General features: G+C 49.1%; 8 protein-coding genes across 8 annotated transcripts; 6 read left to right on the top strand and 2 right to left on the bottom strand.

Annotated features, from left to right (window-relative positions):
• Nucleotides 1-792: 792 nt before the first annotated feature.
• Nucleotides 793-5,004, top strand: UREG_02713 (myosin-5; the record flags this gene model as incomplete). Its single annotated transcript, XM_002543151.1, has 9 exons — nt 793-795; nt 878-1,108; nt 1,160-1,205; nt 1,257-1,739; nt 1,792-3,489; nt 3,538-3,629; nt 3,685-3,809; nt 3,988-4,511; nt 4,568-5,004. The coding sequence occupies 9 exons, from the start codon at nt 793-795 to the stop codon at nt 5,002-5,004; spliced, it is 3,639 nt and encodes a 1,212-aa protein (XP_002543197.1).
• Nucleotides 5,005-6,225: 1,221 nt separating this feature from the next.
• On the top strand, nt 6,226-8,101 carry UREG_02712 (uncharacterized protein; the record flags this gene model as incomplete). Its single annotated transcript, XM_002543150.1, has 4 exons — nt 6,226-6,459; nt 6,516-6,591; nt 6,649-6,959; nt 7,016-8,101. 4 exons carry the CDS (start codon nt 6,226-6,228, stop codon nt 8,099-8,101), a joined length of 1,707 nt encoding a protein of 568 aa, XP_002543196.1.
• Nucleotides 8,102-9,175: 1,074 nt separating this feature from the next.
• UREG_02711 (uncharacterized protein) lies at nt 9,176-11,442 on the bottom strand (the record flags this gene model as incomplete). The annotated part of the gene is made up of 3 exons (XM_002543149.1): nt 9,176-9,213; nt 9,276-9,500; nt 9,570-11,442. 3 exons carry the CDS (start codon nt 11,440-11,442, stop codon nt 9,176-9,178), a joined length of 2,136 nt encoding a protein of 711 aa, XP_002543195.1.
• Nucleotides 11,443-12,134: 692 nt separating this feature from the next.
• On the top strand, nt 12,135-12,764 carry UREG_02710 (uncharacterized protein; the record flags this gene model as incomplete). Its single annotated transcript, XM_002543148.1, has 1 exon — nt 12,135-12,764. The coding sequence occupies one exon, from the start codon at nt 12,135-12,137 to the stop codon at nt 12,762-12,764; it is 630 nt and encodes a 209-aa protein (XP_002543194.1).
• A 712-nt stretch (nt 12,765-13,476) lies between these two features.
• UREG_02709 (uncharacterized protein) lies at nt 13,477-13,851 on the bottom strand (the record flags this gene model as incomplete). The annotated part of the gene is made up of 1 exon (XM_002543147.1): nt 13,477-13,851. The coding sequence occupies one exon, from the start codon at nt 13,849-13,851 to the stop codon at nt 13,477-13,479; it is 375 nt and encodes a 124-aa protein (XP_002543193.1).
• A 1,005-nt stretch (nt 13,852-14,856) lies between these two features.
• Nucleotides 14,857-18,529, top strand: UREG_02708 (chitin synthase D; the record flags this gene model as incomplete). The annotated part of the gene is made up of 2 exons (XM_002543146.1): nt 14,857-18,376; nt 18,432-18,529. The coding sequence occupies 2 exons, from the start codon at nt 14,857-14,859 to the stop codon at nt 18,527-18,529; spliced, it is 3,618 nt and encodes a 1,205-aa protein (XP_002543192.1).
• A 934-nt stretch (nt 18,530-19,463) lies between these two features.
• UREG_02707 (uncharacterized protein) lies at nt 19,464-20,976 on the top strand (the record flags this gene model as incomplete). Its single annotated transcript, XM_002543145.1, has 3 exons — nt 19,464-19,835; nt 19,885-20,344; nt 20,384-20,976. The coding sequence occupies 3 exons, from the start codon at nt 19,464-19,466 to the stop codon at nt 20,974-20,976; spliced, it is 1,425 nt and encodes a 474-aa protein (XP_002543191.1).
• Nucleotides 20,977-21,628: 652 nt separating this feature from the next.
• Nucleotides 21,629-22,541, top strand: UREG_02706 (uncharacterized protein; the record flags this gene model as incomplete). The annotated part of the gene is made up of 4 exons (XM_002543144.1): nt 21,629-21,779; nt 21,828-21,905; nt 21,956-22,074; nt 22,128-22,541. The coding sequence occupies 4 exons, from the start codon at nt 21,629-21,631 to the stop codon at nt 22,539-22,541; spliced, it is 762 nt and encodes a 253-aa protein (XP_002543190.1).
• Nucleotides 22,542-26,741: the final 4,200 nt, after the last annotated feature.

Here is a 26,741-nt window from a genome sequence, read left to right as displayed (position 1 = left end):
AGCATTCTCGAGCGATTAACCACATATCTTCCGATAGTTCCTGTTCAATGCCCTGAGTTACTTGTATCAGCGCTGCAGGCATATATCAAGGACATATCACGCGAAGTCCGAACGCCATCTCCATTATTGGCTCCGGCAGACTTAGTTCCTTATTGCACAACCACAGCTCCATACCGCCTTCTAGACCAGCATTCCGTGAACATAATCAGTGACTTGTTTCCAACGATCCAGCAAATGTGTTTGGGAGCAAGAACAGCCGCCGGACGTAGACTATTGGCCGAATACTTTGATTCGCCCATTGCGGATAGTATTTTGTCCTTCTGGGGAGGTACCTCAGATGAGACTTGAGCCACGAATCATGTAGACAAAGTGGTAGTTACTGCTATTTCAAATCACAAACGAATTTCTAGCAATCTCATTTGGCCATTTCTAGCTTTTCAGGGGAAAAGGCAAAAGGGGAGCGGATAATCCTCGGACCGTGCCCAAGCGCAAAGCCACAGTTTGTTGTGGCGCAACACCAGCGCCAAGCCCGGTTCCACATGGCTGCATCATCGGTGTTACGTAATCTGCCGCGCCGCGAAAGGTGTTCGAGGCAGAGGGGGAGGGTTGGACAGTGCAAAAGAGCCGATGCTGTCTTGATCCAAGTGCTTTTTTTCCACTTCAGTGTTTTCTACAGTTTTAACTAGCAGATATACTTGGGAGAATCCGCTGCAAATAGCAGTTGCTGGGCCAAGCAGCGTTACAGTCGTCGACCAAACAGTTGAGCACTTCGCCGACTGCGCCCAATGAGCCATGGTAGGCCTGACCTCTCCGCTTTGATATCAAGGCTTTGCGCGGAGATACATTCAATTTTAATGCTGATCTGGCTTTCTAATAGGGTCAATCAAAGCGTCCGTTCAAAAATAAGGAAGAGAGAAAGGGCAGAGGCCTAGGGCGATCGAGGCACGATGAATCTGGCGCTGGCGGGAGGCCGCAAGTCAAAAAGGCCGTTTTTGAAAGCAGTAAAAAAAAGGAAATCGGTGTCTCGGATCTTACATTGCTCAGCAAAGTTTCCAATGAAGCCATCAATGAGAACTTGAAGAAGCGGTTCGAACACGGGGAGATTTACGTACGTCATTATCCAAAGCCCATTTGAGTGCGGTTCTCACTCGTTATCTAGACATACATTGGACATGTGCTAGTTTCCGTGAATCCTTTCCGAGATCGTAAGCGCCCCAGTAACGTGTTTGGATTCGCCTCAAACTAACGTCTTGCAGTGGGAATCTATACGGACCAGGTCCTAGAGTCATACAGGGGGAAAAACCGGCTCGAAGTTCCCCCGCACGTATTCGCCGTGGCCGAAGCCGGATACTATAACATGAAAGCATATAAAGAAAACCAATGTGTTATTATTTCTGGAGAATCTGGAGCGGGAAAGACGGAGGCAGCAAAGCGCCTCATGCAATACATTGCGAATGTGTCCGGTGGCACCGATTCTTCCATTCAACATACAAAACAAATGGTACTCGCGACAAACCCACTTCTAGAGTCTTTTGGCAATGCAAAAACGCTACGAAATAACAACTCCTCGCGATTCGGAAAGTATCTAGAGCTACAATTCAACTCCGTCGGAGAGCCGGTCGGCGCGACTATCACAAATTATCTTCTTGAGAAGTCTAGAGTTGTAGGCCAGATCAAAAATGAACGGAATTTTCATATATTTTACCAGTTTACGAAAGCAGCCCCTCAATCTTATAGAGGTATACTACCCTTACCCTCAGAATGCGCAGGATCGGATCTGATGTGTTATAGATGCCTTTGGTATTCAACAACCCCAGTCGTATGTATATACCAGTCGATCTCAATGCCTTGACGTCGCTGGAATCGATGATGCTGCCGATTTCAATGACACGCTAGAGGCTATGAAGATCATTGGTCTTCCCCAAGCAGAACAAGATAATATTTTCCGCACCCTGTCTGCAATACTGTGGCTGGGGAATATGCAATTTGAGGAGGACGACCACTCCAATGCTTCAATTACCGACCAGTCTGTTATTGACTTCGTTGCTTACCTTTTAGAAGTGGATTCTGAAGGGGTTAAAAAGGCGCTCACGCAGAGAGTTGTCGAAACAGCACGAGGTGGGCGAAGGGGTTCGATCTATGAGGTTCCTTTGAACACTGTCCAGGCGACTGCAGTGCGTGATGCCCTAGCAAAGGCTTTGTATTTCAATTTATTCGACTGGATTGTTCAGCGAGTCAATGCATCCTTGAACGCACGAGGTTCTATTACAAACACGATTGGCATCCTGGACATTTACGGATTCGAGATTTTTGAACGAAACTCGTTCGAGCAGCTCTGCATTAACTATGTTAATGAAAAGCTACAACAAATCTTTATCCAATTAACATTAAAAACGGAACAAGAAGAATACGCTCGAGAACAAATTAAATGGACGCCCATCAAGTATTTCGATAATAAAGCTCTCCGCCACCTGATCGAGGATAAGAGACCACCGGGGGTGTTTGCAGCACTCAATGACGCCTGCGCGACTGCACATGCTGACTCGGCGGCCGCAGACCAGACTTTCGTTGGAAGGCTAAACTTCTTATCCCAGAATCCGAATTTTGAATCGCGGCAAGGTCAATTCATTGTCAAACACTATGCCGGCGATGTCGCTTATGCGGTGGAGGGAATGACAGACAAGAACAAGGATCAGCTTCTGAAAGACTTATTAAACCTTGTCAACTCGAGCAGCAACAGCTTCTTACATACCCTGTTCCCGAACCAAGTGAATCAAGACGATAAGCGGCGACCGCCAACTGCTGGCGATAAGATCAAGGCTTCTGCTAATGATCTCGTTACCACTCTCGCGAAAGCGCAGCCGTCCTACATTCGAACCATCAAACCAAACGATAACAAATCACCGTCGGAGTACAATGTCGCCAATGTCGTCCATCAGATCAAGTATCTTGGTTTACAAGAAAACGTCAGGATTCGGCGAGCAGGTTTCGCCTATCGTCAGACGTTCGAGAAATTCGTTGAACGATTCTACCTCCTTTCCCCCAAAACTTCCTATGCTGGCGAATATACTTGGTCCGGCGACGCTCAATCCGGTGCACGCCAAATTCTGAAAGACACTAGTATCCCACCAGAGGAGTATCAGATGGGCGTCACGAAAGCATTCATTAAAACCCCTGAGACGCTCTTTGCACTGGAGCATATGCGAGACCGATATTGGCACAACATGGCTACCAGGATTCAACGAGCTTGGCGTAACTATCTTAGATATCGGACAGAATGCGCTATTCGTATTCAACGGTTCTGGAGGCGAGTCACGGGCGGACTTCAATACATCAAGCTCCGCGATCAAGGCCATAAGGTCCTAGGTGGAAGAAAAGAACGGCGGAGATATAGTTTGGTCGGGTCAAGAAGGTTTCTCGGTGACTATCTTGGTATTGGCAACGCTGGCGGCATGGGAGATGTCATCAAAAGTTCAATCAACATTGGCAGTAGGTTACCCCCCTCACACCAGCCGCGATTTAGTCTAACGGTTTTAGGCGGTGATAGTGTTCTTTATTCATGCCGATGCGAGCTCTTGGTGACTAAATTTGGACGCTCAAGTAAACCGTCTCCTCGACTCTTGGTTTTGGTAAGCTATGTCCCTTCATTGCTACTCCATTCAATGCCTAACATTCCATTCTCAGACTTCGCGCAATGTTTACATTGTCGTTCAAAAATACGTCAATAACCAGCTTAACATATTGGCGGAACGGGTCATCCCAATTGGCGCTATCAAATTCGTCAGCACTTCGAATCTAAAGGATGACTGGTTTTCCATCGGGGTTGGTGCCCAGCAAGAACCTGATCCACTTCTCAGCTGTGTCTTCAAAACGGAGTTCTTCACCTATCTCACTAATGCCCTCCGTGGCCAGCTAAATTTGAAAATTGGAGAAAGGCAAGTTTTGAATGTTTCTCTACTATTATCTATACACTAATGGCTTTTTTAGCATCGAATATAATAAGAAGCCTGGTAAACTAGCTACTGTGAAAGCAGTAAAGGACCCATCAGTGCCCCGCGACGATGTGTATAAAAGCAGCACCATCCGTACTGGGCCTGGGGAACCAGCCAGTTCAGTTTCCAAGCCTACTCCAAAACCAAAACAAGTGGCCGGTAAGCCAATCACCAAAGGCAAACTGCTCCGACCTGGCGGACCAGGAGGTGGCCCATCGAAGCTTGCCTCTCGCCCTAAACCCGCCGTTCAGCATCTTCCTGAGAACCCACGTGCCGCAAAGGAACCCGCCGGCGAAAAGTTCAGACCGGTAGCGCAGCCAGTTGCTGCGGTTGCACAATCGCATGCTCGAACCAATTCAGGATCCCAAAATAGGCCCCCGCCTCCTCCTCCACCCTCCCAGCCTCCCGCGCCAAAGAAAAATAGCGCCAAGGCTCTCTATGATTTTGACAGTGGCAGGTCCAATGAGTTACCGCTTAGGAAGGGAGAAATCGTGCAAATCGTAGCCAAGGAAGCTAACGGTAGGTTCACATTCACGGGTTACATGTCTCTAACCACTACTGACTTTGCGAAATAGGCTGGTGGCTGTGTATGAATATAGAGACATCAGTCCAGGGATGGGCTCCTGAAGCATACCTCGAGCCAGTCGCAGCACAAGCTCCGTCGCCTCCTCCGCCCCCTCCACCACCAAGCTTTCCGCCGCAATCCAAACCTGCAGTGACAAACAATACACTGCAGAATGGACCGTCGCGCGTCAACGGAGCGGCAGCGAAAGCCAAACCCGCACCACCCGCCCCTCCGGCTAAGCGCCCAAACATGGCCCGCAAAGCTGTTCCAGCAGCAGCGCCTCGAGACAGCGCAGTCAGCATGAACTCACACGAGTCCCCAAGTGGTAGCGGCCGTGCAACTCCAAGTAGCGTCAGCAATGCAAGCCTTGCCGGTGGTCTAGCGGAAGCTCTGAGAGCCAGGCAAAGCGCCATGCACGGAAAGGACCAAGACGACGATGATTGGTAGACTCTTCTTGATTTGGAATGGGTTTCGATCTCGGTTTCACTCTCCTATTGCAATTTCCTGGAAGAATGTCATGCTGGATGGTGCATTTTCTGAGATATTTGTTGGTGCTTTTAATCTGCTCCTTGTGCGATTTGCATACATTGATGAATCGTGTACTTAGAGCTGCTTCGTATTCCCCCATGCCTTCAGTTTTTTGCCTTATTTTCAGTTCTGCTTTTCGATTGATCTTGTCCGCCTACAAATTTACTGTTTGTTTTTTGTTTTTTGATTTCAGCGAAACTCTTCAGTCCCAGGAGACAGGATTGCTAGACAATGCTCTGTTCCTCCAGCTTGCGTCAGAGAATCTATTATTTCCCAGTACACCCATCACCAGCTAGTTAGTTAGCCCGAAATTTTCCGCGACGTTGTAAATACGAATGGACAAGCTTCTATGCACAGCCTCTCCTCTCTCGTCATCGTGATCGGGCCATCGGGATTGAGCGCTGTTTCTCGGATGAATTTTGAGCCCGATCCCCCCGGCCGCTAGTCCGTTTACGGACTACGAGGCCGTTGGTTTAGCCGAGCCCGACCGACTCTTCCTCAGCGCGACCACAGCAGTCTTGCTGGCCTGAGACGAGAGCATAACGACATGGCTCGTGTTCGGTGATCCTCATCGCACTCCCAGACCCGGAATCCAAGGAGAACTTGAGCCCAGCGGCTGATTTCATGACTTCTGCCCCCGGCCCACCTGGATACAAGCAGCGAGATTGGGGAGTTCATCCATGAATGATGGATGGACTAGAAACAGTCATTTTTGATCCCTGGCGGGTCAATTGTTTTCAGCAGAATTATGCTGCCTGGCCGGCCCTTACTTCTAGCGAGCGCCCTATCGTGAAGCACGCAAGAATAATTGGCCCGCTCTGGACAAATTTGCTGCCCGTTACTCAATCCTGTTCAAAAGAGGATTGAATGCGTCTTTCAGCCCTTCAAGTCATATATAACTATGTCGTGAGAAGGGCATTTTCTTGATCTGATTTGATCAGTTTAAATCCAATTCAACTGCCTCTCAAAACCTGAGGCATTCTTTCTTATCGAGCTTTTGATCATTGTCTAGACCAAACAAAAGGATTTCGTGTCTTTGAAGCCTTGTATCTCTTTCTTACCTTTTTGGTTAAAGGCGTTGACGATCCACATCAATTACTATAGGCGTTCCTAACCAGCACTCTTCAGACGAAATACAATATGCTTGAAGAGAACCCACAGAACTCCGGGCCGCTAATGAACAACCAAAAAGACCCGGGAATGTTGGACGGCACGCCAAACTCAGCCGGAGCGTCGTCGACAGGATCGCTCAAAGCGGATGACGACTTGAAGGATTTTAAAGTCTCAACTCGATCATGGCTTGTCTTCTTGACTTTAGCGGTTCTCACTCTAATGGTGGCCCTTGATGGAACTTCGATCTCGGTTGCGCTGCCAGTGAGTGTCCAATTACTATTACCGACTGATTATCCATTGCTGATGCCGGGTATCAGATCATCGCGTCCAAATTACGCGGAACTGCCATTGAGGCTTTCTGGAGTGGGACATCATTTCTTCTCTGCTCAACCGGTAGGATATATATCCATTATTTGCTCGCGACATTTGGACTAACCGACTGATTGTTAGTGTTTCAACCAACCTTTGCATCGCTATCGAACATCTTTGGCCGCAAACCCCTGATTTTGATTGCAATTGTCTTTTTCCTTGCCGGCACTCTAGTTGCTGGTCTCTCAGAAAACTTCACTCACATGTTGATTGGGCGGTCAATTCAGGGCGTCGGTGGCGGTGGCCTGATCGCGTTATCTGAAATAATCGTCACAGATTTGGTCCCATTGAGGCTCCGGGGCCAGTATTTCGGTATCCTCAGTGCCATGTGGAGCGTGGGATCAGTGACCGGGCCGATCTTGGGTGGAGGATTTGCTCAGGACGTTTCCTGGGTAAGTGACTGATATAGCGGTTGCATTTTCGCCAACCCTGCTGACAGTTGATCTAGAGATGGATCTTTTATATCAACTTCCCGTTCATCGGCTTCGGCGTGGCTTTTGTGCTTCTCTTCCTAAAGCTCAACTTTATCCCATCATCGCTAGCGGCAAAACTCCGTCGCATTGATTACATCGGTACCGTGATCTTTGTGGGCAGCGCAACCTCCTTCCTGATTCCAGTGACCTGGGGAGGAGTGATGTACTCATGGGATTCATGGAGGACCTTGGTGCCACTGATCATTGGCGCAGTTGGCTTGATCGCATTCTTCTTATACGAAACATATTATGCAGCTGAGCCCATGATCCCCATCACCATCTTCGCGACCCGCACTGCTATCGTCAGTTATATCGAAACCGTCTTACACGGACTTGTCCTCTGGTGCGGGCTGTACTTTTTGCCGCTCTACTTCGAGACAGTCAAGGAATACTCCCCGGTCATTTCCGGCGTCAGTTTATTCCCCTTGTCATTCACCGTCGCCCCCTCCGCCGTCGTCGTCGGCATCGTCGTCACCAAAACCGGCCATTTCCGCTGGTCCATCTGGGCCGGCTTCCTCTTCGCAACCCTCGGCCTCGGCCTCTTCTGCGCCCTCAAACCCAGCACAAGCATCGCAGGATGGATCTTCCTCACCCTCCCCGCCGGCCTGGGTCTCGGCATGCTCTTCCCATCCCTGGGCTTCGCAATCCAAGCGTCCGCTCTCCCGGGCCACATGTCCATCGCCGTCGCAATGTTCAGCTTCTTCCGCGCCTTTGGACAAACCATCGGCGTCGCCATCGGCGGCGTCATCTTCCAGAACCGCATGTATGCAAACCTACTACGGTATCCTGAACTCGCACCGCTCGCGAGCCAGTATAGCAAGGATGCGGCTGGCCTGGTGCAGGTTGTGCGCGCGATGCCCGCGGGCCCGGAGAAGGATCATTTGAAAGAGGCGTATACGGATAGTCTGCGGATCGTGTTCGCGGTGTGCACTGCGGTGATTGGGATTGCGGGCCTGTTGAGTTTGTTGACGGAGTCGTATGATTTGAACAAGGGGATTGATCCGGAGCAGACGATACGGGAGTCGAAAACTGGGGATGCGGAGGCTGTGACGAAGCATTGATGGACTTGATGACTGCCCTCGGATTCTGTTGGATGTGGGAAGGACGTGTGGACAATTCGCAGGACTATCGCGGAACGAATTTGTTTTTCTCTCCTCTTTTGATATTGCAAACTCTTGCATTTGCTGGCGTTGAAAGTGAAGTTAGATTTTGTCGTCGCATGATAGTTGGTGATTTTTCTGCAAATAGACAGCTGCGACGAAGTTATGTAGATATAATTACTCCGTATGTATATCAGTTGATAATAGTGATGATGGTTAGATATATCCTTTATGTTTTCCAAAAACCAAGGAATCATCACCTTGCAGGGAGAGCAATAAACGGAGCCCACCAAGCTCCCCAACGCCAAACGGTCATATCCAGGTTCAATCTTTGTTCATTAATTAGTATTCTCCTTTTTCTCTCTAACTTTTCAACTTTGTATTGGCGAGTTATTACTTTATGTCAAAATATCATCCCAAGCCACAGCACCCAGAATCCTGCAAAACAAATGGAGCAAAAAAAAAAGAGATAAAGGAGTCAATCAGGACATATCTCGAGCTTGAGCCTAGCGGAATATCAGGGCCAAGAAGAACGCTCAGTCAGATATAGTGAGAAGGACAAAAAGGGAAGGTCTGCGGAATATGCATTTATGCCGAAAAAGAAAACCGTATGTGCATGTCGAGGATTAATCATTAAGCAGCGAGTAAAGGGGAATATAGGGAGCGAGGATAAGGAAAGGAGAACGAATCCAAAGTGGACCGCGGGATGATGGGAAATCTTGCAGGGAAAACGGCATGACATTTGTAGATCAAAGGACGTTTAGCTGTCAGCAGATGGGAAGGGGTTTTGTGAGTTGTGGGAAAGCTTCGGGCTGCAAAATTAAGAACAAAAATACGTCTCTCATATTTTGAGTATGCGAAAGTATGCATCCAGAAATACTCCAAGTCCAGGTCAAAAGAAATGATGGGCATGAGGGAAAAGTGCAGTCGCCGAGTGAAACTTGGGTGTTTTAGATGCTGTGTGACGCTGACGAATGCACGCTGCTTCTGACCAAATAGGGGCAGACGGCCTTGTCGAGTGAAATAGTTGAAAAATTAGAAAATGCCAAATTTTTTGCCCTTGCTTTTATCATCTATCAAACAGTTAGAAATCATACGAAGGCAAATAGGGAGTGACAAACAGTGGGGAACTTACTGGGTGAACCGTCGGACTTGCCAGCCTTTCCATGGTTCCGCCTCGCCGCTGACTTGGGATCTGCCCCGGATGCAGCAGCTCTAATCGCGGCAATGCGGTGTTTGGCACGTTCATCACCATGATCAGCTGCGCGAACGTACCACACGTTGGCTTCAAGAGGATCACGCCGACAGCCAATGCCCATTTCGGTGAAGTAGCCCACTGCATACTCTGCTTTCGCAAGTCCTATAGTTAAAAAAAAGAAAAGAAAATCAGTATCTATGCGGTGTGAATGGGGATTTGAGAAGCGCTCACCGCATTCGGCCGCCTTTTTCGCCCATTCGTAAGCTTCGTATTCATCTTTTTCGAGCATCGGTTCGGCTCCGACCATAAACCAGGCGCAAAGGGCCATCATGGCCACTGGATGGCCTAGTTGGGCGGCTCCCGTGTAAAAATGAACGCTGAGCGCCGGGTCTCGTGGACAGCTTAATTTTCCATGCTCATATGCATCCCCAAGACGGTAATTGGACTCGGCATGACCAAGCTCCGCAGACTTGGTAAACAGTTGTGCTGCATAAGACTCATCTTGGAAAACGTCGTCGCCATACCCAGTCTCATGGAGAAGTCCCAGCTCATAGGGTCCGGTATTGTATTGGAAATCAGCCGACTCCGTCGCTCGCTTCAACCAAGTGATTCCTTCTCGATAGCGTTTGCCCAGTCCCATATCCCCTTTTAGACATGCCTTTCCCAGTCGGAGCATGGCACCAGGGTGGTTTTTCGATGCCGCTTGACGGTAGAATTGAACTGCCTTGGCACCGTCTTTCCTGCTTCCCCAACCGAATTCATAACAGAGCGCAGCACGGTATCCGGCTTCCGCATGCCCATGCTTACTTGCAGCAACAAACAGAGGAAAAGCTTTATCGTAGTCTGGTTTTCCTTTATTAAAGAGGCCGGATGCATAACCATCGCCAAGGTAATATTGAGCATATGGATAGCTTCGGTCAGCCAAGCGCTGTAGAATTGCTTTGGCTTCTCGTAACAATTCCGCTTTAGAAATATCCGAACCAATTTCCTGCTGTTTGGAGGTTGCTGGTGAATCAGGTCGAGAACCTTCTTGGGATGCATGGATCATGAAGACAGCAAACTCATATTGCGCTCCTGAATCGTTGGTTTTCTTGACATTAGCCAAATACATCTCGAACGTCTTCTTATGGCTTAGTAGTGAAGCACTATTTCCGACAGAGGAGCGCAAATGGGCGTTACTAAGTACTGCGGGCGCAGGGGGTGGCTGTGGGTACGGTACATTCATCAAGTCGACAAAGGAGAGAGGCCTGGTGTCCGGAGAAGCGGCCGAATGGGAGGATACCGCGCGCGCGTGGCCATATGGAGAGAGTTGCAGGGATCGTGTTCGACCTCTGCCATCAGAGTATGTGGAAGCTGGCCGCGGAACCGCTAAACCGCCTGGAGTAAGGTAGTTTGATTGTCCTCCGGTGGAAGAGGAATCAGAAGTTGATCTCACTGTGCTTTTTGATCCCCGATGGCCGACACGGTCAAGCAAATGCTCCTGGAAAGGTTGATGGTGGTACTGTAGAGGCTGATAAACTTCGGGTTCCTGGGGATGCTCAGGGAAGCTTTCCATGCTTTCTCTGCTTGATGATCTCCGGGAATCAGCCTCGCCACTGTGGGTGTCCATATGCGACAAAGCATGTTGCATTCCATTCTGGACGAGTGAATCGCCCCTGGGAGGGATATTTGATTTGCCGTTCATCGGCCTGTGGTAATCTTGCACGTATTGGTTCTCGTTTTGGTATAAGGAGCTTCGTCGCGGAGGATACCCCTGGTACTCGAAATTGTCCGCTGAGCCCTGGGATAATCTCAGGTTTCTTACGTCTTCAACAAAGGCAGACGAAGCTTCGGGTATGACAGAGGCATCGTCAATTCTCACTGGGGAGACAGGTGAATGATGCATGACAGCAGTCTCGTGAGCATCCAGCCCAGGAACCGAGATTGGCTTCCTCTTCGGCATTTCAGTGAGCGAAAGTCTCGAGACACGTTTGGCCGAACTTGTGGGTGACGAATTGGCAATCGGAGGGGGACTCTGTTCTGCAGAAGGGAACGGAGGCGATGATCTGAGATAGACAGGTGCGGGAGGGGAGAGGGGAGCTTCTAGCTCTGCGATTTGGCTCATGGTGAAAGGGGTCTTGTGGAGAACTGTTCTCTAGGACTGCTGTTAGTCTAGAGTTCTATATTGTTTGCCGGATTCAATAGACAATGCTCCAGATGGGACGAAAACTCAACAGAGGTAGAGCCAATGAACCACAGAAAGAAAATTTTTATCAAGCAACGTACAGCAGGCGTGAAAGGGAAATAATTTTTCAAAGGGTTTGGTTTGAACAAGGGATCCTCATTTCACAGCCAGTGAATTGGAAAGCGAGCGGCAGTATAGGAGCGATTGGACAGCCAGTACGCCAGCAGAATATCAGGAAATGAGAGGGCCGGGCAGATGGGCTGTGATCTTCAGTCTGTCCCTACAACGTCATCCGGGAGCGTCGATGCAGAAGATGGGAGCTGCCGTGGAGATCTTCGTACAACTTCCAAGCCCCAACCACGGCAAGTTACAGCACACTTCGCGGGTGGAGAGTCTTATCCGCAGGGAGAGTGAGTAGCACGAGGGCTCAACGGGCGAGTGGTTGCGGTCGATATCAGCCTCAAAGGACGGGTCTTCAGTATCCTCCGCCAGATGCACAAATTCGAAGTTCTTGGGACGGGCGAATTGCGATTCGGGAACAAAAGACCGGAATACGAACTGCGGAGTGACGCAACTGGGTAACGACTGTAGGCACAACGAAAGGTACCTGCTCGAGCAGAAGACGATCAATAATGCGGGACTTGGACGGTCACAGAGGATTGCGAATCAATGGGCCACAAAAAAGAATGGAAGAGCCAGGTTTGGAGGTGGAGTTGGCTGACGAAGATCAAGACACCGCAACACAGGCGGCTGGGGGAGAGAGAGAGAAAGAGGGGACGGAGGATTCGGGATTGGGGGTCTTTTGGGCTGCACGGACTGGCACGTACCTCAAGAGAGCCTGTCAGCGAAGCATTGGAGGAGTGGTAACGACCGCAGCGAGGAGTGGGCGAGGACTGCAAGATATGAAGGAAGAGCAAGGAGCGCGGTCGACGTTGTGCCGGCTGGCGGTGTTGCTTTTTCTTCCCGCCTGCACACACGAAACTGCGGCTCATTCAGTCTGGATCGCAGAGAAAACAGGAGAGCGCAATGCGGACTGGATCGATCTTCCATTCAGCTCCTTTCTAAGCCTAAACCGGGGCTCCATCTCTCCCAGTGGCTTGGGGGGCGCTTTTGAGGGCGTCTATGCCGTTCCCAGTCTAGAGGGCTCCGGTTATTACCACGGCGTGCGGGCTCCTGACCGTGGGAACACGGACTCTGTCGTCGATGATCAATTGGCTAGTTACGTGCCAGGTCACGATGATGCATCAGCGCAGTGCAGTTGATGGCTATAAAACTGTCTATCTACTCTGAACTAACAATTGCGTTCGCATCAAGAGAAGTATGTACGTCCCAAACCTCAGCCGCAATCCGAGGCGGTCGGCACGCTTGGGACCAAATTCGAGGATATTTCGCTAAGCAAAAATACGTGGAGGAGGCTGTGTACCAGAACGATCCGGTCGATTGGGTGCAGTAAACGATGTAGTATCACCATGAGCAAAGTGCGTGTCTATTTGAGCCCGCCGGCGATTTAGCACGCGAGTTGCCATCGAAACCACCCGGCCACGTGCACAGAGATGGGATTCCAACCAGGCCGGAGTGACCGTGTTGGCGCTTTCATTAACCAAGGGATACGAATGGGTGCGCTGTTGCCCCGGGCATGCTACTTGTCTGTTCATGGCCCCTCCGGATGTTGGTGGCATGCCTCCTGACATCCGGTACCGCGCGCAAATGAGTGAGACATCGTGACCCTGGTTGTCAGAGAGCGGTTCCATTCACGCTGGCATCGGGTGCTCCATGGTGATTCGTGACCAGAGCCGTTTCGACATCGGCATCACTCCAGATCTCCCGCTCGAAGGCTTCCATTTGAGCCTCAACTTTCAAGCCACCGCGCTGTTGTCCTGAATCGCCAGTTCACGTACGAAGAACGATACGAATCAGCGCAAAGCCGTCGATGCGACTACAAGGATTCTGCAGTCTGTTAGGTGAACTAACTAGTTAATCTAATCGTTGGGCACTGATCCTGCGCGCGTGGAATTCCTCTTTTGCCTGAGTGGAAATTGATCCCCTCCATGTCTGTTGACTCCAGACGACGAACCTTGAAGTTTGGCTGATGAATATCTGCTGGGCCCGACAGAGTTTTGGCACGAACCTCTCTTCATTGCTGACGATCTTGGATGAAGTTCTCTCTCGACAGGGAATGAGTTTGTCACCTGCTCTGGCGGTCAACTGGGTATCCTCGGGACTTGGCAAATCCGCGCCAGACGAGGGTAGGAGTTTTTCATCATTGTCGCTGTAGATGCATTTATTGTATTCCAAGCACACTGATATATATCTGTTGTATCTATAATCTCGCTTCTCCGTTGACCTCATTGCTACCCCACCATCCCAGTGCGGTAATCCGGGTTTCCGCTGTCCGGTTCCACGTCTCGCAGCGCCCGTCACGGCCTGTATCTTGAAACTTACTCCCCACTGCCGCCGGCGGGCGGTCACGCAGAGAGGCCTGCCATTGGACCCCGGTTGCGTACGGTATTACAGTCTTTCCACTTACCCGCCCTGGATCCAGCAGAGCTGTCGCCATCCAATCAGATCACAGGTCTGAGTCTAGCCATAAAATCTACTCCTGTTGATTGGCCAATTTCTGCCAAGCCTTCCCAGGCAGGACTAGTGTCTTTGGTTGTCTGAGACAACAGAGGGAAAGATTACCGTGCAGTATTGTTTTGGTATCAATGCCCCTTGTTTTTCTGTTCTGGGCAACACAAAAGGCATCACTGGACTTGCAAGACCGCCTTGCCTCTCTCTCTCTCTCTCTCTTGTCTCGCTCACACTCGCTATCGCTGTGCCTGAGATCAGGAAGACTGGGCTCGCTTGGTTCTTCATCTGCTCTCACCACTGCTCTCCAGTGGCTTCTCCATTCACTTTTGTTTTTGTCTGTTTGCTTCTTTCGTCCCATCTCAGGTTGTTTGTCACTCGCTAACCCACGCTACTCGTCTCCCTCCTTTTCACCAACCACCCGCTTTGCCTCCTCGACCTTCTTTCCCGGCCTCCGCCGCACCTCTTGATCTCTTCTCCTACTGCTCTTGACGACGTCGCAGTCAATCGCTATCTAATACTCGACCGCTCTATCGCGCCTCTTGGCTCAAGAGTTCGCCGAGACGGCACACGATCGCTTTTGCATTTGTCTGCATAACGTGCGGTGCATGGCTGGGCTATAATTGATCAAACTCCCCGAATACCTCCCGGGAGGACCGTCGACTCGTTCGAGATATCGGGCAATGTGAGTGCGCCCCTTTTCCGGCCAAAGATTCAATCGCGCAGCACGACATTGAACTCTGCGTTGACGGGAAAACCCTTCCAGTTCAGCTGCGCAGTGGCATCATGTCGCTTCCTCAACGGCCTGGGCGGCCCGAACTGTCCCAACAGCCATCGTTTCGAGATTCTTCATACCATCGCCGAAGACATGATATCGAATCAGGCGGATACAGCGACACCCCCGCCAGCCCGGGCTCGCAATCGCGTCGAAACCAGGGCTTTTTTTCCACCGGGCAAGCCTCTCCATCTTCCCCGCGAGAACATGACCGAATGGTATCTCCCGACTTGAATCGTAAACGCAGTCTGATCCGGCCCGAAAGAACCCGCATCGGCCGCGACCACCCCAACTACCATTACCGCCAGCATGCCCAAAATATGCCCACCTATCCATCAACAACGGGCAATGAACCTGTCATGGAAGACCCTACTGAGGCGGAAACCGTCAGCACCGGAAGCACAGACACAAAAAGCTTAAAACGCGAAAAGGGCAACCCCAGCATGGAATATGAGGCACCTCGTAGGGCTAGGCCAGGCCCCCCAGTTTCCAGTCAGAGCCAGGCCAACGTACAGCGAAAATTATCGCGAAAGCTATCCAGGTCCCAAAAGGAAAACGAGAGAAGGCGCCAAAAAGAATTAGACGCAATTCGACCTCCTAGTCTCTGGAACGTGTACTGCGCCATGATAACCTTTTGGTGTCCTGATTTCTTGCTAAAATGCTTCGGGATGCCGGCCAAAGCCCAACGAAGAGCGTGGCGTGAGAAAATGGGTCTTATCAGCCTGATTCTTCTTATCTGTGGTTTCGTCGGTTTCCTGACCTTTGGCTTCACCCAGGTTGTTTGTGGAAATCCAGCCACACGGTTAAAGGTTAATCACGTCGACTCAGGCTATCTAATTATTCACGGCAAGGCATATAACTTGGTCGAGTCCACGCATCCTGCTGCCATTGGAGTTCCTGGCGGTTCAAATGTCCTTTTCGACCTGACTGAGAAAAACGGAGGCAAGGACGCGAGCTTCTTGTTCCAGAATGTTAATGGCGAGTGCAAAGGGCTCATCACTGCTGTCGAAGGCTCTGATATTCCTACGAATTCCGAACAAGAAATGGGCTGGTACTTTCCATGCTCGTTACTTAACCAGGATGGCTCGAGTAAACCAAATTTTACCGCGCCGCGTTACGTCGGATACTCGTGCCACACCACCCCCAAGGCCAGAAACGCACTCTACAGCTTGGACAGCTACGGTGATGTCTACTTCACCTGGGACGACGTGAAGAACAAGTCCCGCAACCTGGTGGTCTATTCGGGCACTGTCCTCGATTTGGACCTTTTGGCGTGGTTCAATACTAGCCAGGTATCATACCCATCACGATTCGACGAGCTGCGAAACAACCCAGACTTCAAAGGCGTGGATCTCACCCATATGTTCCAATCCGGCTCAGAGAAGAAAATTGCAAAGTGTCTATCAGAGATCATTAAAGTGGGATCTGTTGACACCGAAACCGTTGGTTGCATCGCATCCAAGACCGTGTTGTATATCTCCTTGGTATTCATTCTATCCGTTGTCGGGGCGAAGTTTCTCCTTGCCTTGACCTTCCAGTGGTTTATTGCGAGACGGTTTGCTGCCCCCAAAACTGCCATTGATCCTCAGTCGAAGGAACGGAAACGCCAGATTGAAGACTGGAGCGATGATATTTATCGTCCCGGCCCGCGCCTGAATGATCCTGCTGCTCCGGGTTCAAAACGTGGAAGCAACCTGTTCCCTACAACGTCCCGTTTCTCCAGCCCTTATGTCATGGGTGCTCAAAAACAACGACCCGCGCCGACAACAATGGCAAGCCAAAATGCCGGCAGTCGTCTCAATGCACCATCTGCCATGTACAAGGCTGGCCAAAATTCTAGTCAAGCTACCCTGAGCGTTGAGCATCTCAACCGCCAGAGCGTCGCAGCCAGCCGATCGAGTCTCATGGTACCAGACCCGCGTTACTCCACCATCAGCGACATTGAGGGCAAAGGACCAGCTGAGTTGATCCATGAGGCGGTTGTGCCCCAGCCACCCCCTGAATGGCAACCTTTTGGCTATCCGCTAGCTCATGCTATCTGTCTTGTCACCGCCTACTCCGAAGGAGAAGAGGGTTTGCGTACTACATTGGATTCTATTGCAATGACCGACTACCCCAACAGTCATAAGACCATCATTGTTATTTGCGACGGCATGATCAAGGGCAAAGGGGAACATCTTACCACTCCCGAAATTTGTCTCAGCATGATGGGCGACTTTGCTGTCTTGCCAGAAGATGTCCCAGCCTTCTCCTATGTTGCAGTTGCCAGCGGGTCGAAGAGACATAACATGGCCAAAGTATATTCAGGCTTCTACGATTATGGCGAGAACTCCATTGTTCCACGCGAAAAGCAGCAACGCGTCCCCATGATGGTCATTGTAAAATGCGGCACCCCAGACGAATCGAAGAATAGCAAACCCGGCAACCGAGGTAAACGCGACAGTCAAATTATTTTGATGTCGTTCTTGCAGAAAGTTATGTTCGATGAGCGCATGACTGAGCTTGAGTTTGAAATGTTTAACGGATTATGGAAGATCACCGGCATATCGCCCGATTTCTACGAGATTGTTCTCATGGTCGACGCTGATACCAAGGTTTTCCCGGACAGTTTAACGCATATGATCTCAGCAATGGTTAGCGATCCTGAGATTATGGGTCTTTGCGGAGAGACAAAGATTGCGAATAAAGCTCAGAGCTGGGTCACCATGATTCAGGTCTTCGAGTACTTTATCTCCCACCATCTTTCGAAATCCTTCGAATCAGTTTTCGGTGGTGTTACCTGCTTGCCTGGATGCTTCTGCATGTACCGCATCAAGGCCCCGAAAGGTGGTCAAAACTATTGGGTGCCAATTCTTGCCAATCCCGACGTCGTTGAGCACTACTCTGAAAATGTCGTTGACACCCTGCACAAGAAGAATCTACTTCTTCTTGGTGAGGACCGATATCTGTCCACGCTGATGTTGAAGACTTTCCCAAAACGCAAACAGGTGTTTGTTCCACAGGCGGTGTGTAAAACCACTGTGCCAGACGCTTTCAAGGTCCTTCTCTCCCAGCGACGTCGATGGATCAACAGTACGGTTCATAACTTGATGGAACTGGTCCTTGTTCGCGACCTTTGCGGTACTTTCTGTTTCAGTATGCAGTTCGTCGTGTTTATGGAACTTGTCGGTACCCTCGTCCTTCCTGCGGCCATTGCCTTTACGTTCTACGTCGTCATCATCTCAATTATCAAAAAGCCAGTGCAGATCATTCCACTGATCCTTTTGGCCCTCATCCTTGGTCTGCCAGCGGTCCTGATTGTTGTTACGGCCCATCGTTTGGTTTACGTCTTGTGGATGTTTATCTATCTCTTGTCTCTACCGATTTGGAATTTCGTCCTGCCCACGTACGCATACTGGAAGTTTGACGACTTCAGTTGGGGTGATACTCGTAAGACCGCTGGAGAAAAGACCAAGAAGGCCGGTATCGAGTATGAGGGTGAATTTGACAGCAGCAAGATTACGATGAAACGATGGCGTGATTTCGAAAAAGGTATATATTCGTTATAACTTATCAGTCTGGATAGTAGTGCTAATATTCTCGGTAGAACGTCGCTTGAGAACGGGTGCCGGTGGCTTCTCGCAGTCCGTGACTAATTTCGCACATTATCCACAACACAATTCCGTATATGAGTCTGACTATTAGATTTCTGGATCTGCGAAAGATTTTGCCTCCTTTTTTACTATGGTTCTTTTCTTCTGTCGATATATTTGGGTCTTTTCTTTTCTCATCCCGTCTGCACCTAAAAGAGCAGAGGCATCGTGTTTGGAGTCATTTTTTGGTTGTCACCATGCCTTCTTTTCCCTAATATAGTATTTGGGATGGTCTTTTTTCCTTATGATGAAACACACCCATATTTAAATCAGCAGGACTTGCTGAATCATTTGGAGTTTTTACTCTTCAAATCTAATCATACCCCCTTTTTTCCAACTTTATCAAAGGAACCTTTTCTACTTCAAAATTCTTTTGTCCATCAACGTATCACAAAAATTACCTATTACCCGCTCTCTCCCACTCTCCAGTCTCATACCTTTCCCAAGTTGCATTTTTGTCCCTGTCTGTGGAATACGTCTCGGCCCTGTTTTCCTTGTCATGAGCTTTTGTTGGTACTTTACACCGTGTAAATCAAAGCGTGCAATGTATTGTATATCCCGCTATACCAATGGCCTTTGTTGTTTCCAGATTATATCTCACGTATTGGCACTCCCTGCTGGCCTAGTGTCTTGATAATCTGGGAGAGAAGGTTGTACTAGTTAGTTATACATGCACCTTCGCCATTCCTACTTCCACTTTGTATCTCCTTCTCTAGTCTGTTGTTTGTCTTCAACCACCTCACTCATCACCCCATTCAAGGTATCAAAAGAGGAAACAATGAAAAGAATTGTTACAAGCTTGAGCTGACAAATCGTCCAAACAAAGGAGATAAAAGAGCAGTGATTCTTTATTTTGTGCTGAGCTTGCAATGTCAGATCGCTCTCTGGGTTTTGAACTACGTGCCCAGGGCAGAATGGGCATTATATGAAGACCATTACTTCTTCCCATTTAAATAACTGAAGCACTAATTCCGCCTGCCCACCATATGCCTCCACTGGAAACTTCCCACCTTTCGCTCAAGAGGCAGCAACCTGAGCATCCTTCAGTGCGTCACTTGAAGAGACAGCAACTTGACCGTTCTGCCTCAGCTTACTGGGATAAGTTGTCGACGATTTATCTAACCAAAGGCGCGCTAAGGGAGCATGACCGAAGAAACAGCGCTTTGAAGCAACTGCGAAAGCCTCACAAACCAGTTAACCACCAGCACTGCAGGCCCAACACTCGCCAGTTTGAGCAGGACGCGCGCCTGGAACTCGTTAGGCTTCCTGGGTTTTTATGTGACTGTTCGCCTACTCAGTTGAAGGAGATAACAAGATTCTCGAGATTGGGTGGTCCCGACCTATCTGATTTGAAGAATGTATGTAACTACAAACTACAACTCGGAGCCACTAACTAACGTGTGTTAGTATCCAGTTCCGATGAGCTCAAGGATGCCCAGCTCTCACTATAGCACAGAATCCCCTCCGTCATCTACCTCCAGATATACAAAGACAAAAACTTCCAGTACCTCACCCTATAGTTGGAACTTTCAGCAGAATCTAATCGACCACGGTGTTTATCCTGACGGATATGAATATCCTGATGGCCGAATACCTTCAGCACCAAATAATATAGAGGAGATACTAGAGCAATTAGCTCAGCGTCGGCCTTCCCTCTCTCCATCAAAGTTCTCCAATGAAGATTTCAGAAAATTCAAGCACGTGGACACACATGCATCTAAACAAAAGCCTGTCACAACCTCAGTGGTTCCCATTCTTGATGGCAATATCAGTGACCTTAAATGTGTTGGAGGGGGCTACCTGTTTGGAAATCTTGCCCCCTTAACTGATGGCACATTGGCTTCAGCCAAACCAGATCACTTCTATGGTGCGCGTCCTGAGCAGCTTAATTGACAAATCCGCAAAGATTTGAGTCATGATATTATACCATCAACACAGAATGATCTCCCAATGGCACCAAACTTCTTTTTGGAGGCAAAGGGACCTGATAGATCTCTGGCTGTAGCCACACAGCAGGCATGCTATGATGGCGCGCTGGGCACCTGTGGAATGCATGCTCTACAATCCTACCTGCTAGATAAACCAACCTACGATAACAATGCTTACACTATTGCATCAACTTATCAAGGTGGTCAATTAAAGCTATATGCCTCCCATATCTGCAAGCCAGACAACCCAGACAGCCATCCTGAATATATTATGACACAGCTCCGAACATTTGCCTGTACTGATAGTTCTGAGGCCTTTCGACAAGGAGCATCTGCCTACCGAAATGCTCGAGATTGGGCAAAGGGAAAAAGGGATGAATTTATCAGAGCAGCAAATGAAAGATTCCACAATGCCAACTCTCAATCTATGTCTACCCCCCAGCACCAGACTTCTGTAACACCCATCCTGGATGACTCCAACAACTCAACCAAGCCTGCTGGATATCAAGATGCTGCCCAATGGAGCTTTGCAGTTGAAGAAGAAGTGCCTCAGGGAAATCCCAAGGGTTGAGGATCCGCATCAGTGATAAAAGTCTGGTTGTGAATGCCAAGATACCAAGTCTGATCGGGCTAGATAGTTGTTATGGATTACTAGTTAGTTATTTTAGATTCAAATAAACAGTTTCTAAATAAACAGTTTCTTGGCAACATTTTGGGGATGGTTTTCAGCAGTTTCCCTGGACAGTTTCCTTGCATCTGACTATATGCTGAAATCTGTCAGACTACAAGACACAAGGTTAAAATGCAGTTCTAATGCCCGTGGCATTAGAGGATATTCTCTTTTGGCCTAGTGGCTAAGAGCTTGCATTTTTACAGTCCAAGAAAATCACTCATCGTTTGAAAACAACATGGCTCGTTCGCTTTATGAGCTGTTATCAAAGGGACAAAAAGTGCTGGTTAATGGGCGTCTGGGCTCATATCATGTTGTCAAAGCTTTAAACCAGAATGTGTTTCATGCTTATATACATGGGACCGACACTCCGTAAGTTCTACATGACTGTTAGCTTGGAGTATCTGACGAAATAGGCAGAGTAGTTGTAAAAACTGAGGGACAACCCGTCCTATACTTGCGAGAAACAGATGCGTATGAGTTCAAGTGTGTCCGCAACTCGCCATACATACGGTCGCTTCGAGAGGCGATTGCAAACGATACAGATAAATGCATGGTTATGGAGTGGATGGAAAGTGATTTATGGACCTTGCGTTTAAGACAGAATCTGTGTCCTTCCTTCCCAAAGATTGTTGCGAAATCGATCCTCAAAGCAGTAAAAGTATTTGAGGATATGGATGGTCAAGGTCCTGCAGTCCATACAGGTATATTATCTAGATAACGCATAATATATGGAGGCTAACTTCTTTAAGATGTGAATCCAAACAACATCCTTGTTTCAAATGTCGAGACAGAGTCTCCGATTGTCAAATTGGCTGACCTTGGCGGTAGTATGTCTCTACAGTCCAAAGCCGGTTCAATAATGTGCTTATATTCTTAGTGATCACCTCTAGTACATTTGATGCTTTCCGATTACAAGGCTTATCCATCCGGGCTCCTGAGATATGGAAGGGAGTAAAACCCACAACTGCTTGTGATGTATGGTCCGTTGGTGTCAGTGTAAGTCAAGACGTTCGTTTACCTTCATACTCGGCCGTGCTGACTTGTATTAGCTGGCGCACTTTCTTGCTACTAGAGCGCTGTTTGGTAATGTGGATCAAAATGCCCGAATCACGTCAGTCTCTCTTGAGACAAATCAAGCTGCATGGGCAATCGCCAAAATTATTCAGCTGATAGGGCCCCTGTCCCGAGATGAAAATCCAAAATATACTGAGGAATTTGATCTTGCAGAAGCTCTGGTGGACATGGGGATAATCAAAGTTGAATCTCTACATAAAGAGTTAACCAAGATGAATGTTCCGGAGGACTGCATTGAGTTTATCTCGTATCTCTTGAATCAAGATTATAAGAAACGGCCTACTGCAACGCAGGCGCTGCAACACCCGTGGCTTCGAAGCGTTGAGTCTTGCCCTTTGTCTTCATCAGAAAACAAAATATCTCCCAGGAATGCTCGTTCGACTTTGTAGGCAGTTGCCTTGATAACTTCAGGGTCCAATGTTTCCACAAGGCGCCTGTCTGTGACTTTGCCTCTTACAGAGATTTCGGAAGCAATCTCAAGGGGGATTTTCTTCGATCCCATGAAGAGGGCAAGTGAAGCCCTTTTATGTCTCTGCACAAAGACTGCAGCCTTGCTCTGGTCTAAGTGGCTGTATCCATGAAAGTAGTGAGATCTCAAGAGTTACGCGCAGTACAGAGTGTGGGTGACAGCGGAGACCTGACAAGACAAGCTCAGCCAGTTGTGGGAGTGGAAAGTGTCCACATATGGAGGCCAGCCCATGGAAGGCCTTGAAAGTGCCGCTGGATGGAAGTTTTGGAGATGAAAAATAGCACACTCTCGTTGCAGGTGGTCGTGCCCGCTTATCAGCGCGATATCTTTCACCCTCCCACTCAAAATAGTACCGTGTCTTTCCGTTTGACGTGCGTCCCGCCAGCGTCACCCCTCTAAGTATCAGATATGGAATAGAAGATGTTCCCGTCGTTGTAGACTCGAACCCGCCCCTTTCGGTCTGCAACCGGCATGGAAAGTTGCTGCGATTGACTTTGGCCGTAAGCTGGACTATAAGATTGGTCCTCACCGTACCTACATACATATGGCCACATCACCAGCTCACAGAAGGGAACTTCCCCCCGAAACATTGCTCTGAGACTTCTTAACTTTGATTCTACAACACTGAATTTTTACAACGAGGAACCCAGAGTCAATATAGCTACGGAGTTTTGTACATACATGCGTACATCAACTTCATCATGAAGGCATGGTTCGACGCATCGTGGATCGGGCGTCGCATCTCGTTTCCGGGACCACAGCACGCGGTTTGGGTGCTTCGAAAGAAACTTTCTGAAAACACTCTAACTTCAGAGAGCTTGGAGTGGGCAGCAGAATATTGTATTGCTTCTGAGGCTCGCGCCGTCTACCTCTGCTCGAAATGCGAAGGTCCTGGCCCAGACGAGGCAGTGGTCAAGATCTGGATGCAGTAATGTTCCCCCACAATTGTGCGCCCGGTTAACTAAGCTAATGAGTGGCACTGAAGGATACCAGTGAAAGGCTGGGAAGCTTACGGACCGAAAGGAGGAGTTGATATTGAGGATTGGGAGATTGGAGCCGAGCTTGGGTCGGGCCCGAGAGAAGAATTAGCGTTGAAGATACTGTCTTGTAACGGTTGCTCTTCGGCTCCACGCCTCTTAGCTTCAAAGTTAGAGACTCAAACCCGCGAAATGCCGGTCCCCGGCGGTTATCTATTATCTATATTGATGACCAAGCTCCCGGGTGACTGTGTCGAGTCGCTTAATGACCTCTCTGCTGCAGATTACGCAGAGCTGCGGGCTGCATTTAAAGAAGCATGGATGTAAGTCGACGGAGATCGCCATAACTACCTTGGCTTCCGGCTCAATGATGTTTTATTTAGGGAATGCCACGATTGTGGCGTGGTCAATCACGACCCCGATTCTCGGAATATACTTTGGGATCGTGAGAAAGGAAAGTGGTAAGTACACTCATCCATTCCTTGACATTATTTAAGTGCTCATTCTCGGAACAGCTATCTAGTCGACTTCGAAGATTATATTATACTACAACAAGATTACGGCTGGGAGGATTGGTTGTATATCATATGGGGGATCGGAACAGGTCTCCCACGCAAGCGAAAGAAGGGGCAAAAGCCGACGCTTCTTCAATGACTAGTTTTCTTGTTGGCACGCCTCTATCTCATCTCAATTTGAAGTCTTATGGATGTCAGGGAGGTCAAAGCCAGAGAATTATGTCCTTCTGCGCGTTTTTCTTTGGAAAAATACGGATGTTGTTGTTCTGATGGTGGCGAATCTCGAGTGACGATGAAATATTCTGCAAATAGTTTCAGGTCAGGTGCGTTTTTAACAAAATCTTTATCTATTCTCCTCGATGCAACCTCCATCTTGTTTCCCTGTTAGCTTGGATTCTAGAAGCTTAAAGTGCTCACTTCCCATAAAGACAAGCTTACAGATATTAAGTTGTAACCGCCCGTGAGTATGCTTCTTCAGTTACTGGTGTGTTCAACCAAAGGGACTAATCGAACAAACATGGCGGCTGTTCATTCCACCAATATATCTATTATCTCAATTGATGGATGAATGCTTCCCAGTCGCTAATCATGTTCAATGCTCATCTGCTTGTGGGTATATATATCCTATCATCCCATAAAACCAAGCAAAGTAGCAATGGAACTTTTAAAAAGAGTTAATGGGCACGTCCAGGTCCAAAAATGGAAACCGAAACGAAAAAAAGGTTTATCCGTCTCAATCCGGACCAAGCAAGTTTGCCGTAAAATTCTCCGAGGCGACCAAAGAGAATGGATTTTGCAGGGCGCTTAACGGGTTCGATGGTCTATAATAGGGGCGCAGAGAAGGGTTTCTTTTCTTGTCCGTTGTAGGACAAGTTTTGATCACGGGTCCGAGCAAGAGTCACGGACACAAGCGTGCATGCATCTCACAGCAGAGATCAGAATGAGGGAGTTGAATAGTGAACAGAAAGGCGGCCTCCTTGGGAGAGGAAAAGGACAAGGCAGAATGACCTGGTGGCAACACGGCCGGGAACAGGAGTTCCTCGGGTGGATTTTCCGAGGACATTAGATACATGGAGGGAAATTTCTCACAGATCTAGCGCCTGCGAGAATGTGAGAGATCGATTAACTAGTTAGTCGTAGTGGGGAGTATATTTCCAAAGGGCTGCTCTGGGATTGCAAGGCAAGGGATCAAGAACCAGAGTGGCATGTCATCGGGGGTGACCTGTCGCAAAAGCCAGCTAACGAATCCGACCAACTCGGGTCCAGGGGCTTTGACCGTTTGATCGACAGCACGAATTTCTGGAGCGAGGATATGCCCATCACATGGCAAGTTTGCGCTCCTTGATGTATGAATGTACATGGCTCCTTCGCGTGAGCTTTGTCCAGCGAGATCGGGACGAGGCAGGGCTGCTGGCATCGAGGGATACAGGTGCGACAGAGGTGAGAAGAAGCGGCCAATGAAGGGCCCCAGGCGAGCCAGAATGTCTGGTGTCCAGAAGCCACATTCTCGGGAAGAAACAGGTCGTCAAGCCTAAGATGTCGTGCTGCGTCAGAGCGAGTCGGGAGCAATCGCATTGCGCCGTCGTGGGCAACAGCTGCGGCTCAGGCAATGGACTGCACGTGTTGGGACGGGGTAGAGGGAAGAGAAGAGGGAAAGGAAAAAAAAGCAAGGAAAAAAAGCAAAGAAGAGGAAACGGAAAGGCAGTGAGGAGACGGGAGTGATGGATGATATTTGTCGTTTCTTTTTTCCCCTCCTGGATGCTGGAGAGATGGAGGACGATGCGAGGCACCGAGTTGAGTGAGCAGGTCTCTTGGCTTCCCAGAATGCCCTGATACATGCGCTGGGGTGCAGCTGGACCAAGTGAGCCCTGGAACGAGCCCCCGAGAGACGCCAGACCGAACCCCCCGGGACGCCCAGCAAGGGCCCCTGTGAGCCCGCCGTTGCTCGCGATTTCTCCTCGTCCCTTCTCGCCCTCCAACCCGCAAGCCATCGCTGAGAGCAAGAATCTCATCAGCTCCTTTGCTTTGCTTGGTTCCTCAACCTTTGTTTGTTCACTTGCACCCCGCCTCTGTTCTGTCATCTGTTCCGGACTCACTTTGTTTACTGGCAACTTGTTTCCGGAAGCACCACCACCACTGACCTGAACCTGGGGATTCGCCCTGACAGCCAAACAACACGCGTCCTTTTGGGATTCTTTGCTTCCTGGGCTTCTGTTCCGGAAGCAAACAAGCTTCTCAGGCAAGGATTCTCCTCACAGTGACGCCCCGCTCTTCCGGTCTGAAGCCATCTCCTCTTGTACCTCCAATATCACCTCACTTTCAGATCATCACCATCCTTTTTGTTTTCTTTTCACAGCAGCACCGCGTCTCTTCTTAGATTTGCTCTTGAAACAAGTGCCTCTCCCTGCTCACAGGAGCTTGTCACTCTTCCTTGTGACGCGTCAAATCTCTTCGCACCCTCATCTCGTGGAGGTGATTGGATCTCTTCTGATTCCAGTCACAGTACTCCAAAACTCCCCTGTTTCCAGATCTATCCGACTCTTCTCCTCCTCGTGGTTGGCTGCGCGATAGGTACGTTTCTTCATCCCGGGCGACCTCTTATTGTGTGCTGCTTACACAGTGTGTCCA

This window comes from Uncinocarpus reesii, genomic scaffold (assembly GCF_000003515.1).
Source record: "Uncinocarpus reesii 1704 scaffold_1 genomic scaffold, whole genome shotgun sequence".
Classification (NCBI taxonomy): domain Eukaryota; kingdom Fungi; phylum Ascomycota; class Eurotiomycetes; order Onygenales; family Onygenaceae; genus Uncinocarpus; species Uncinocarpus reesii.
Note: the sequence above shows the minus strand (reverse complement) of the source record. Positions and strands in the feature narration are given on the sequence as shown.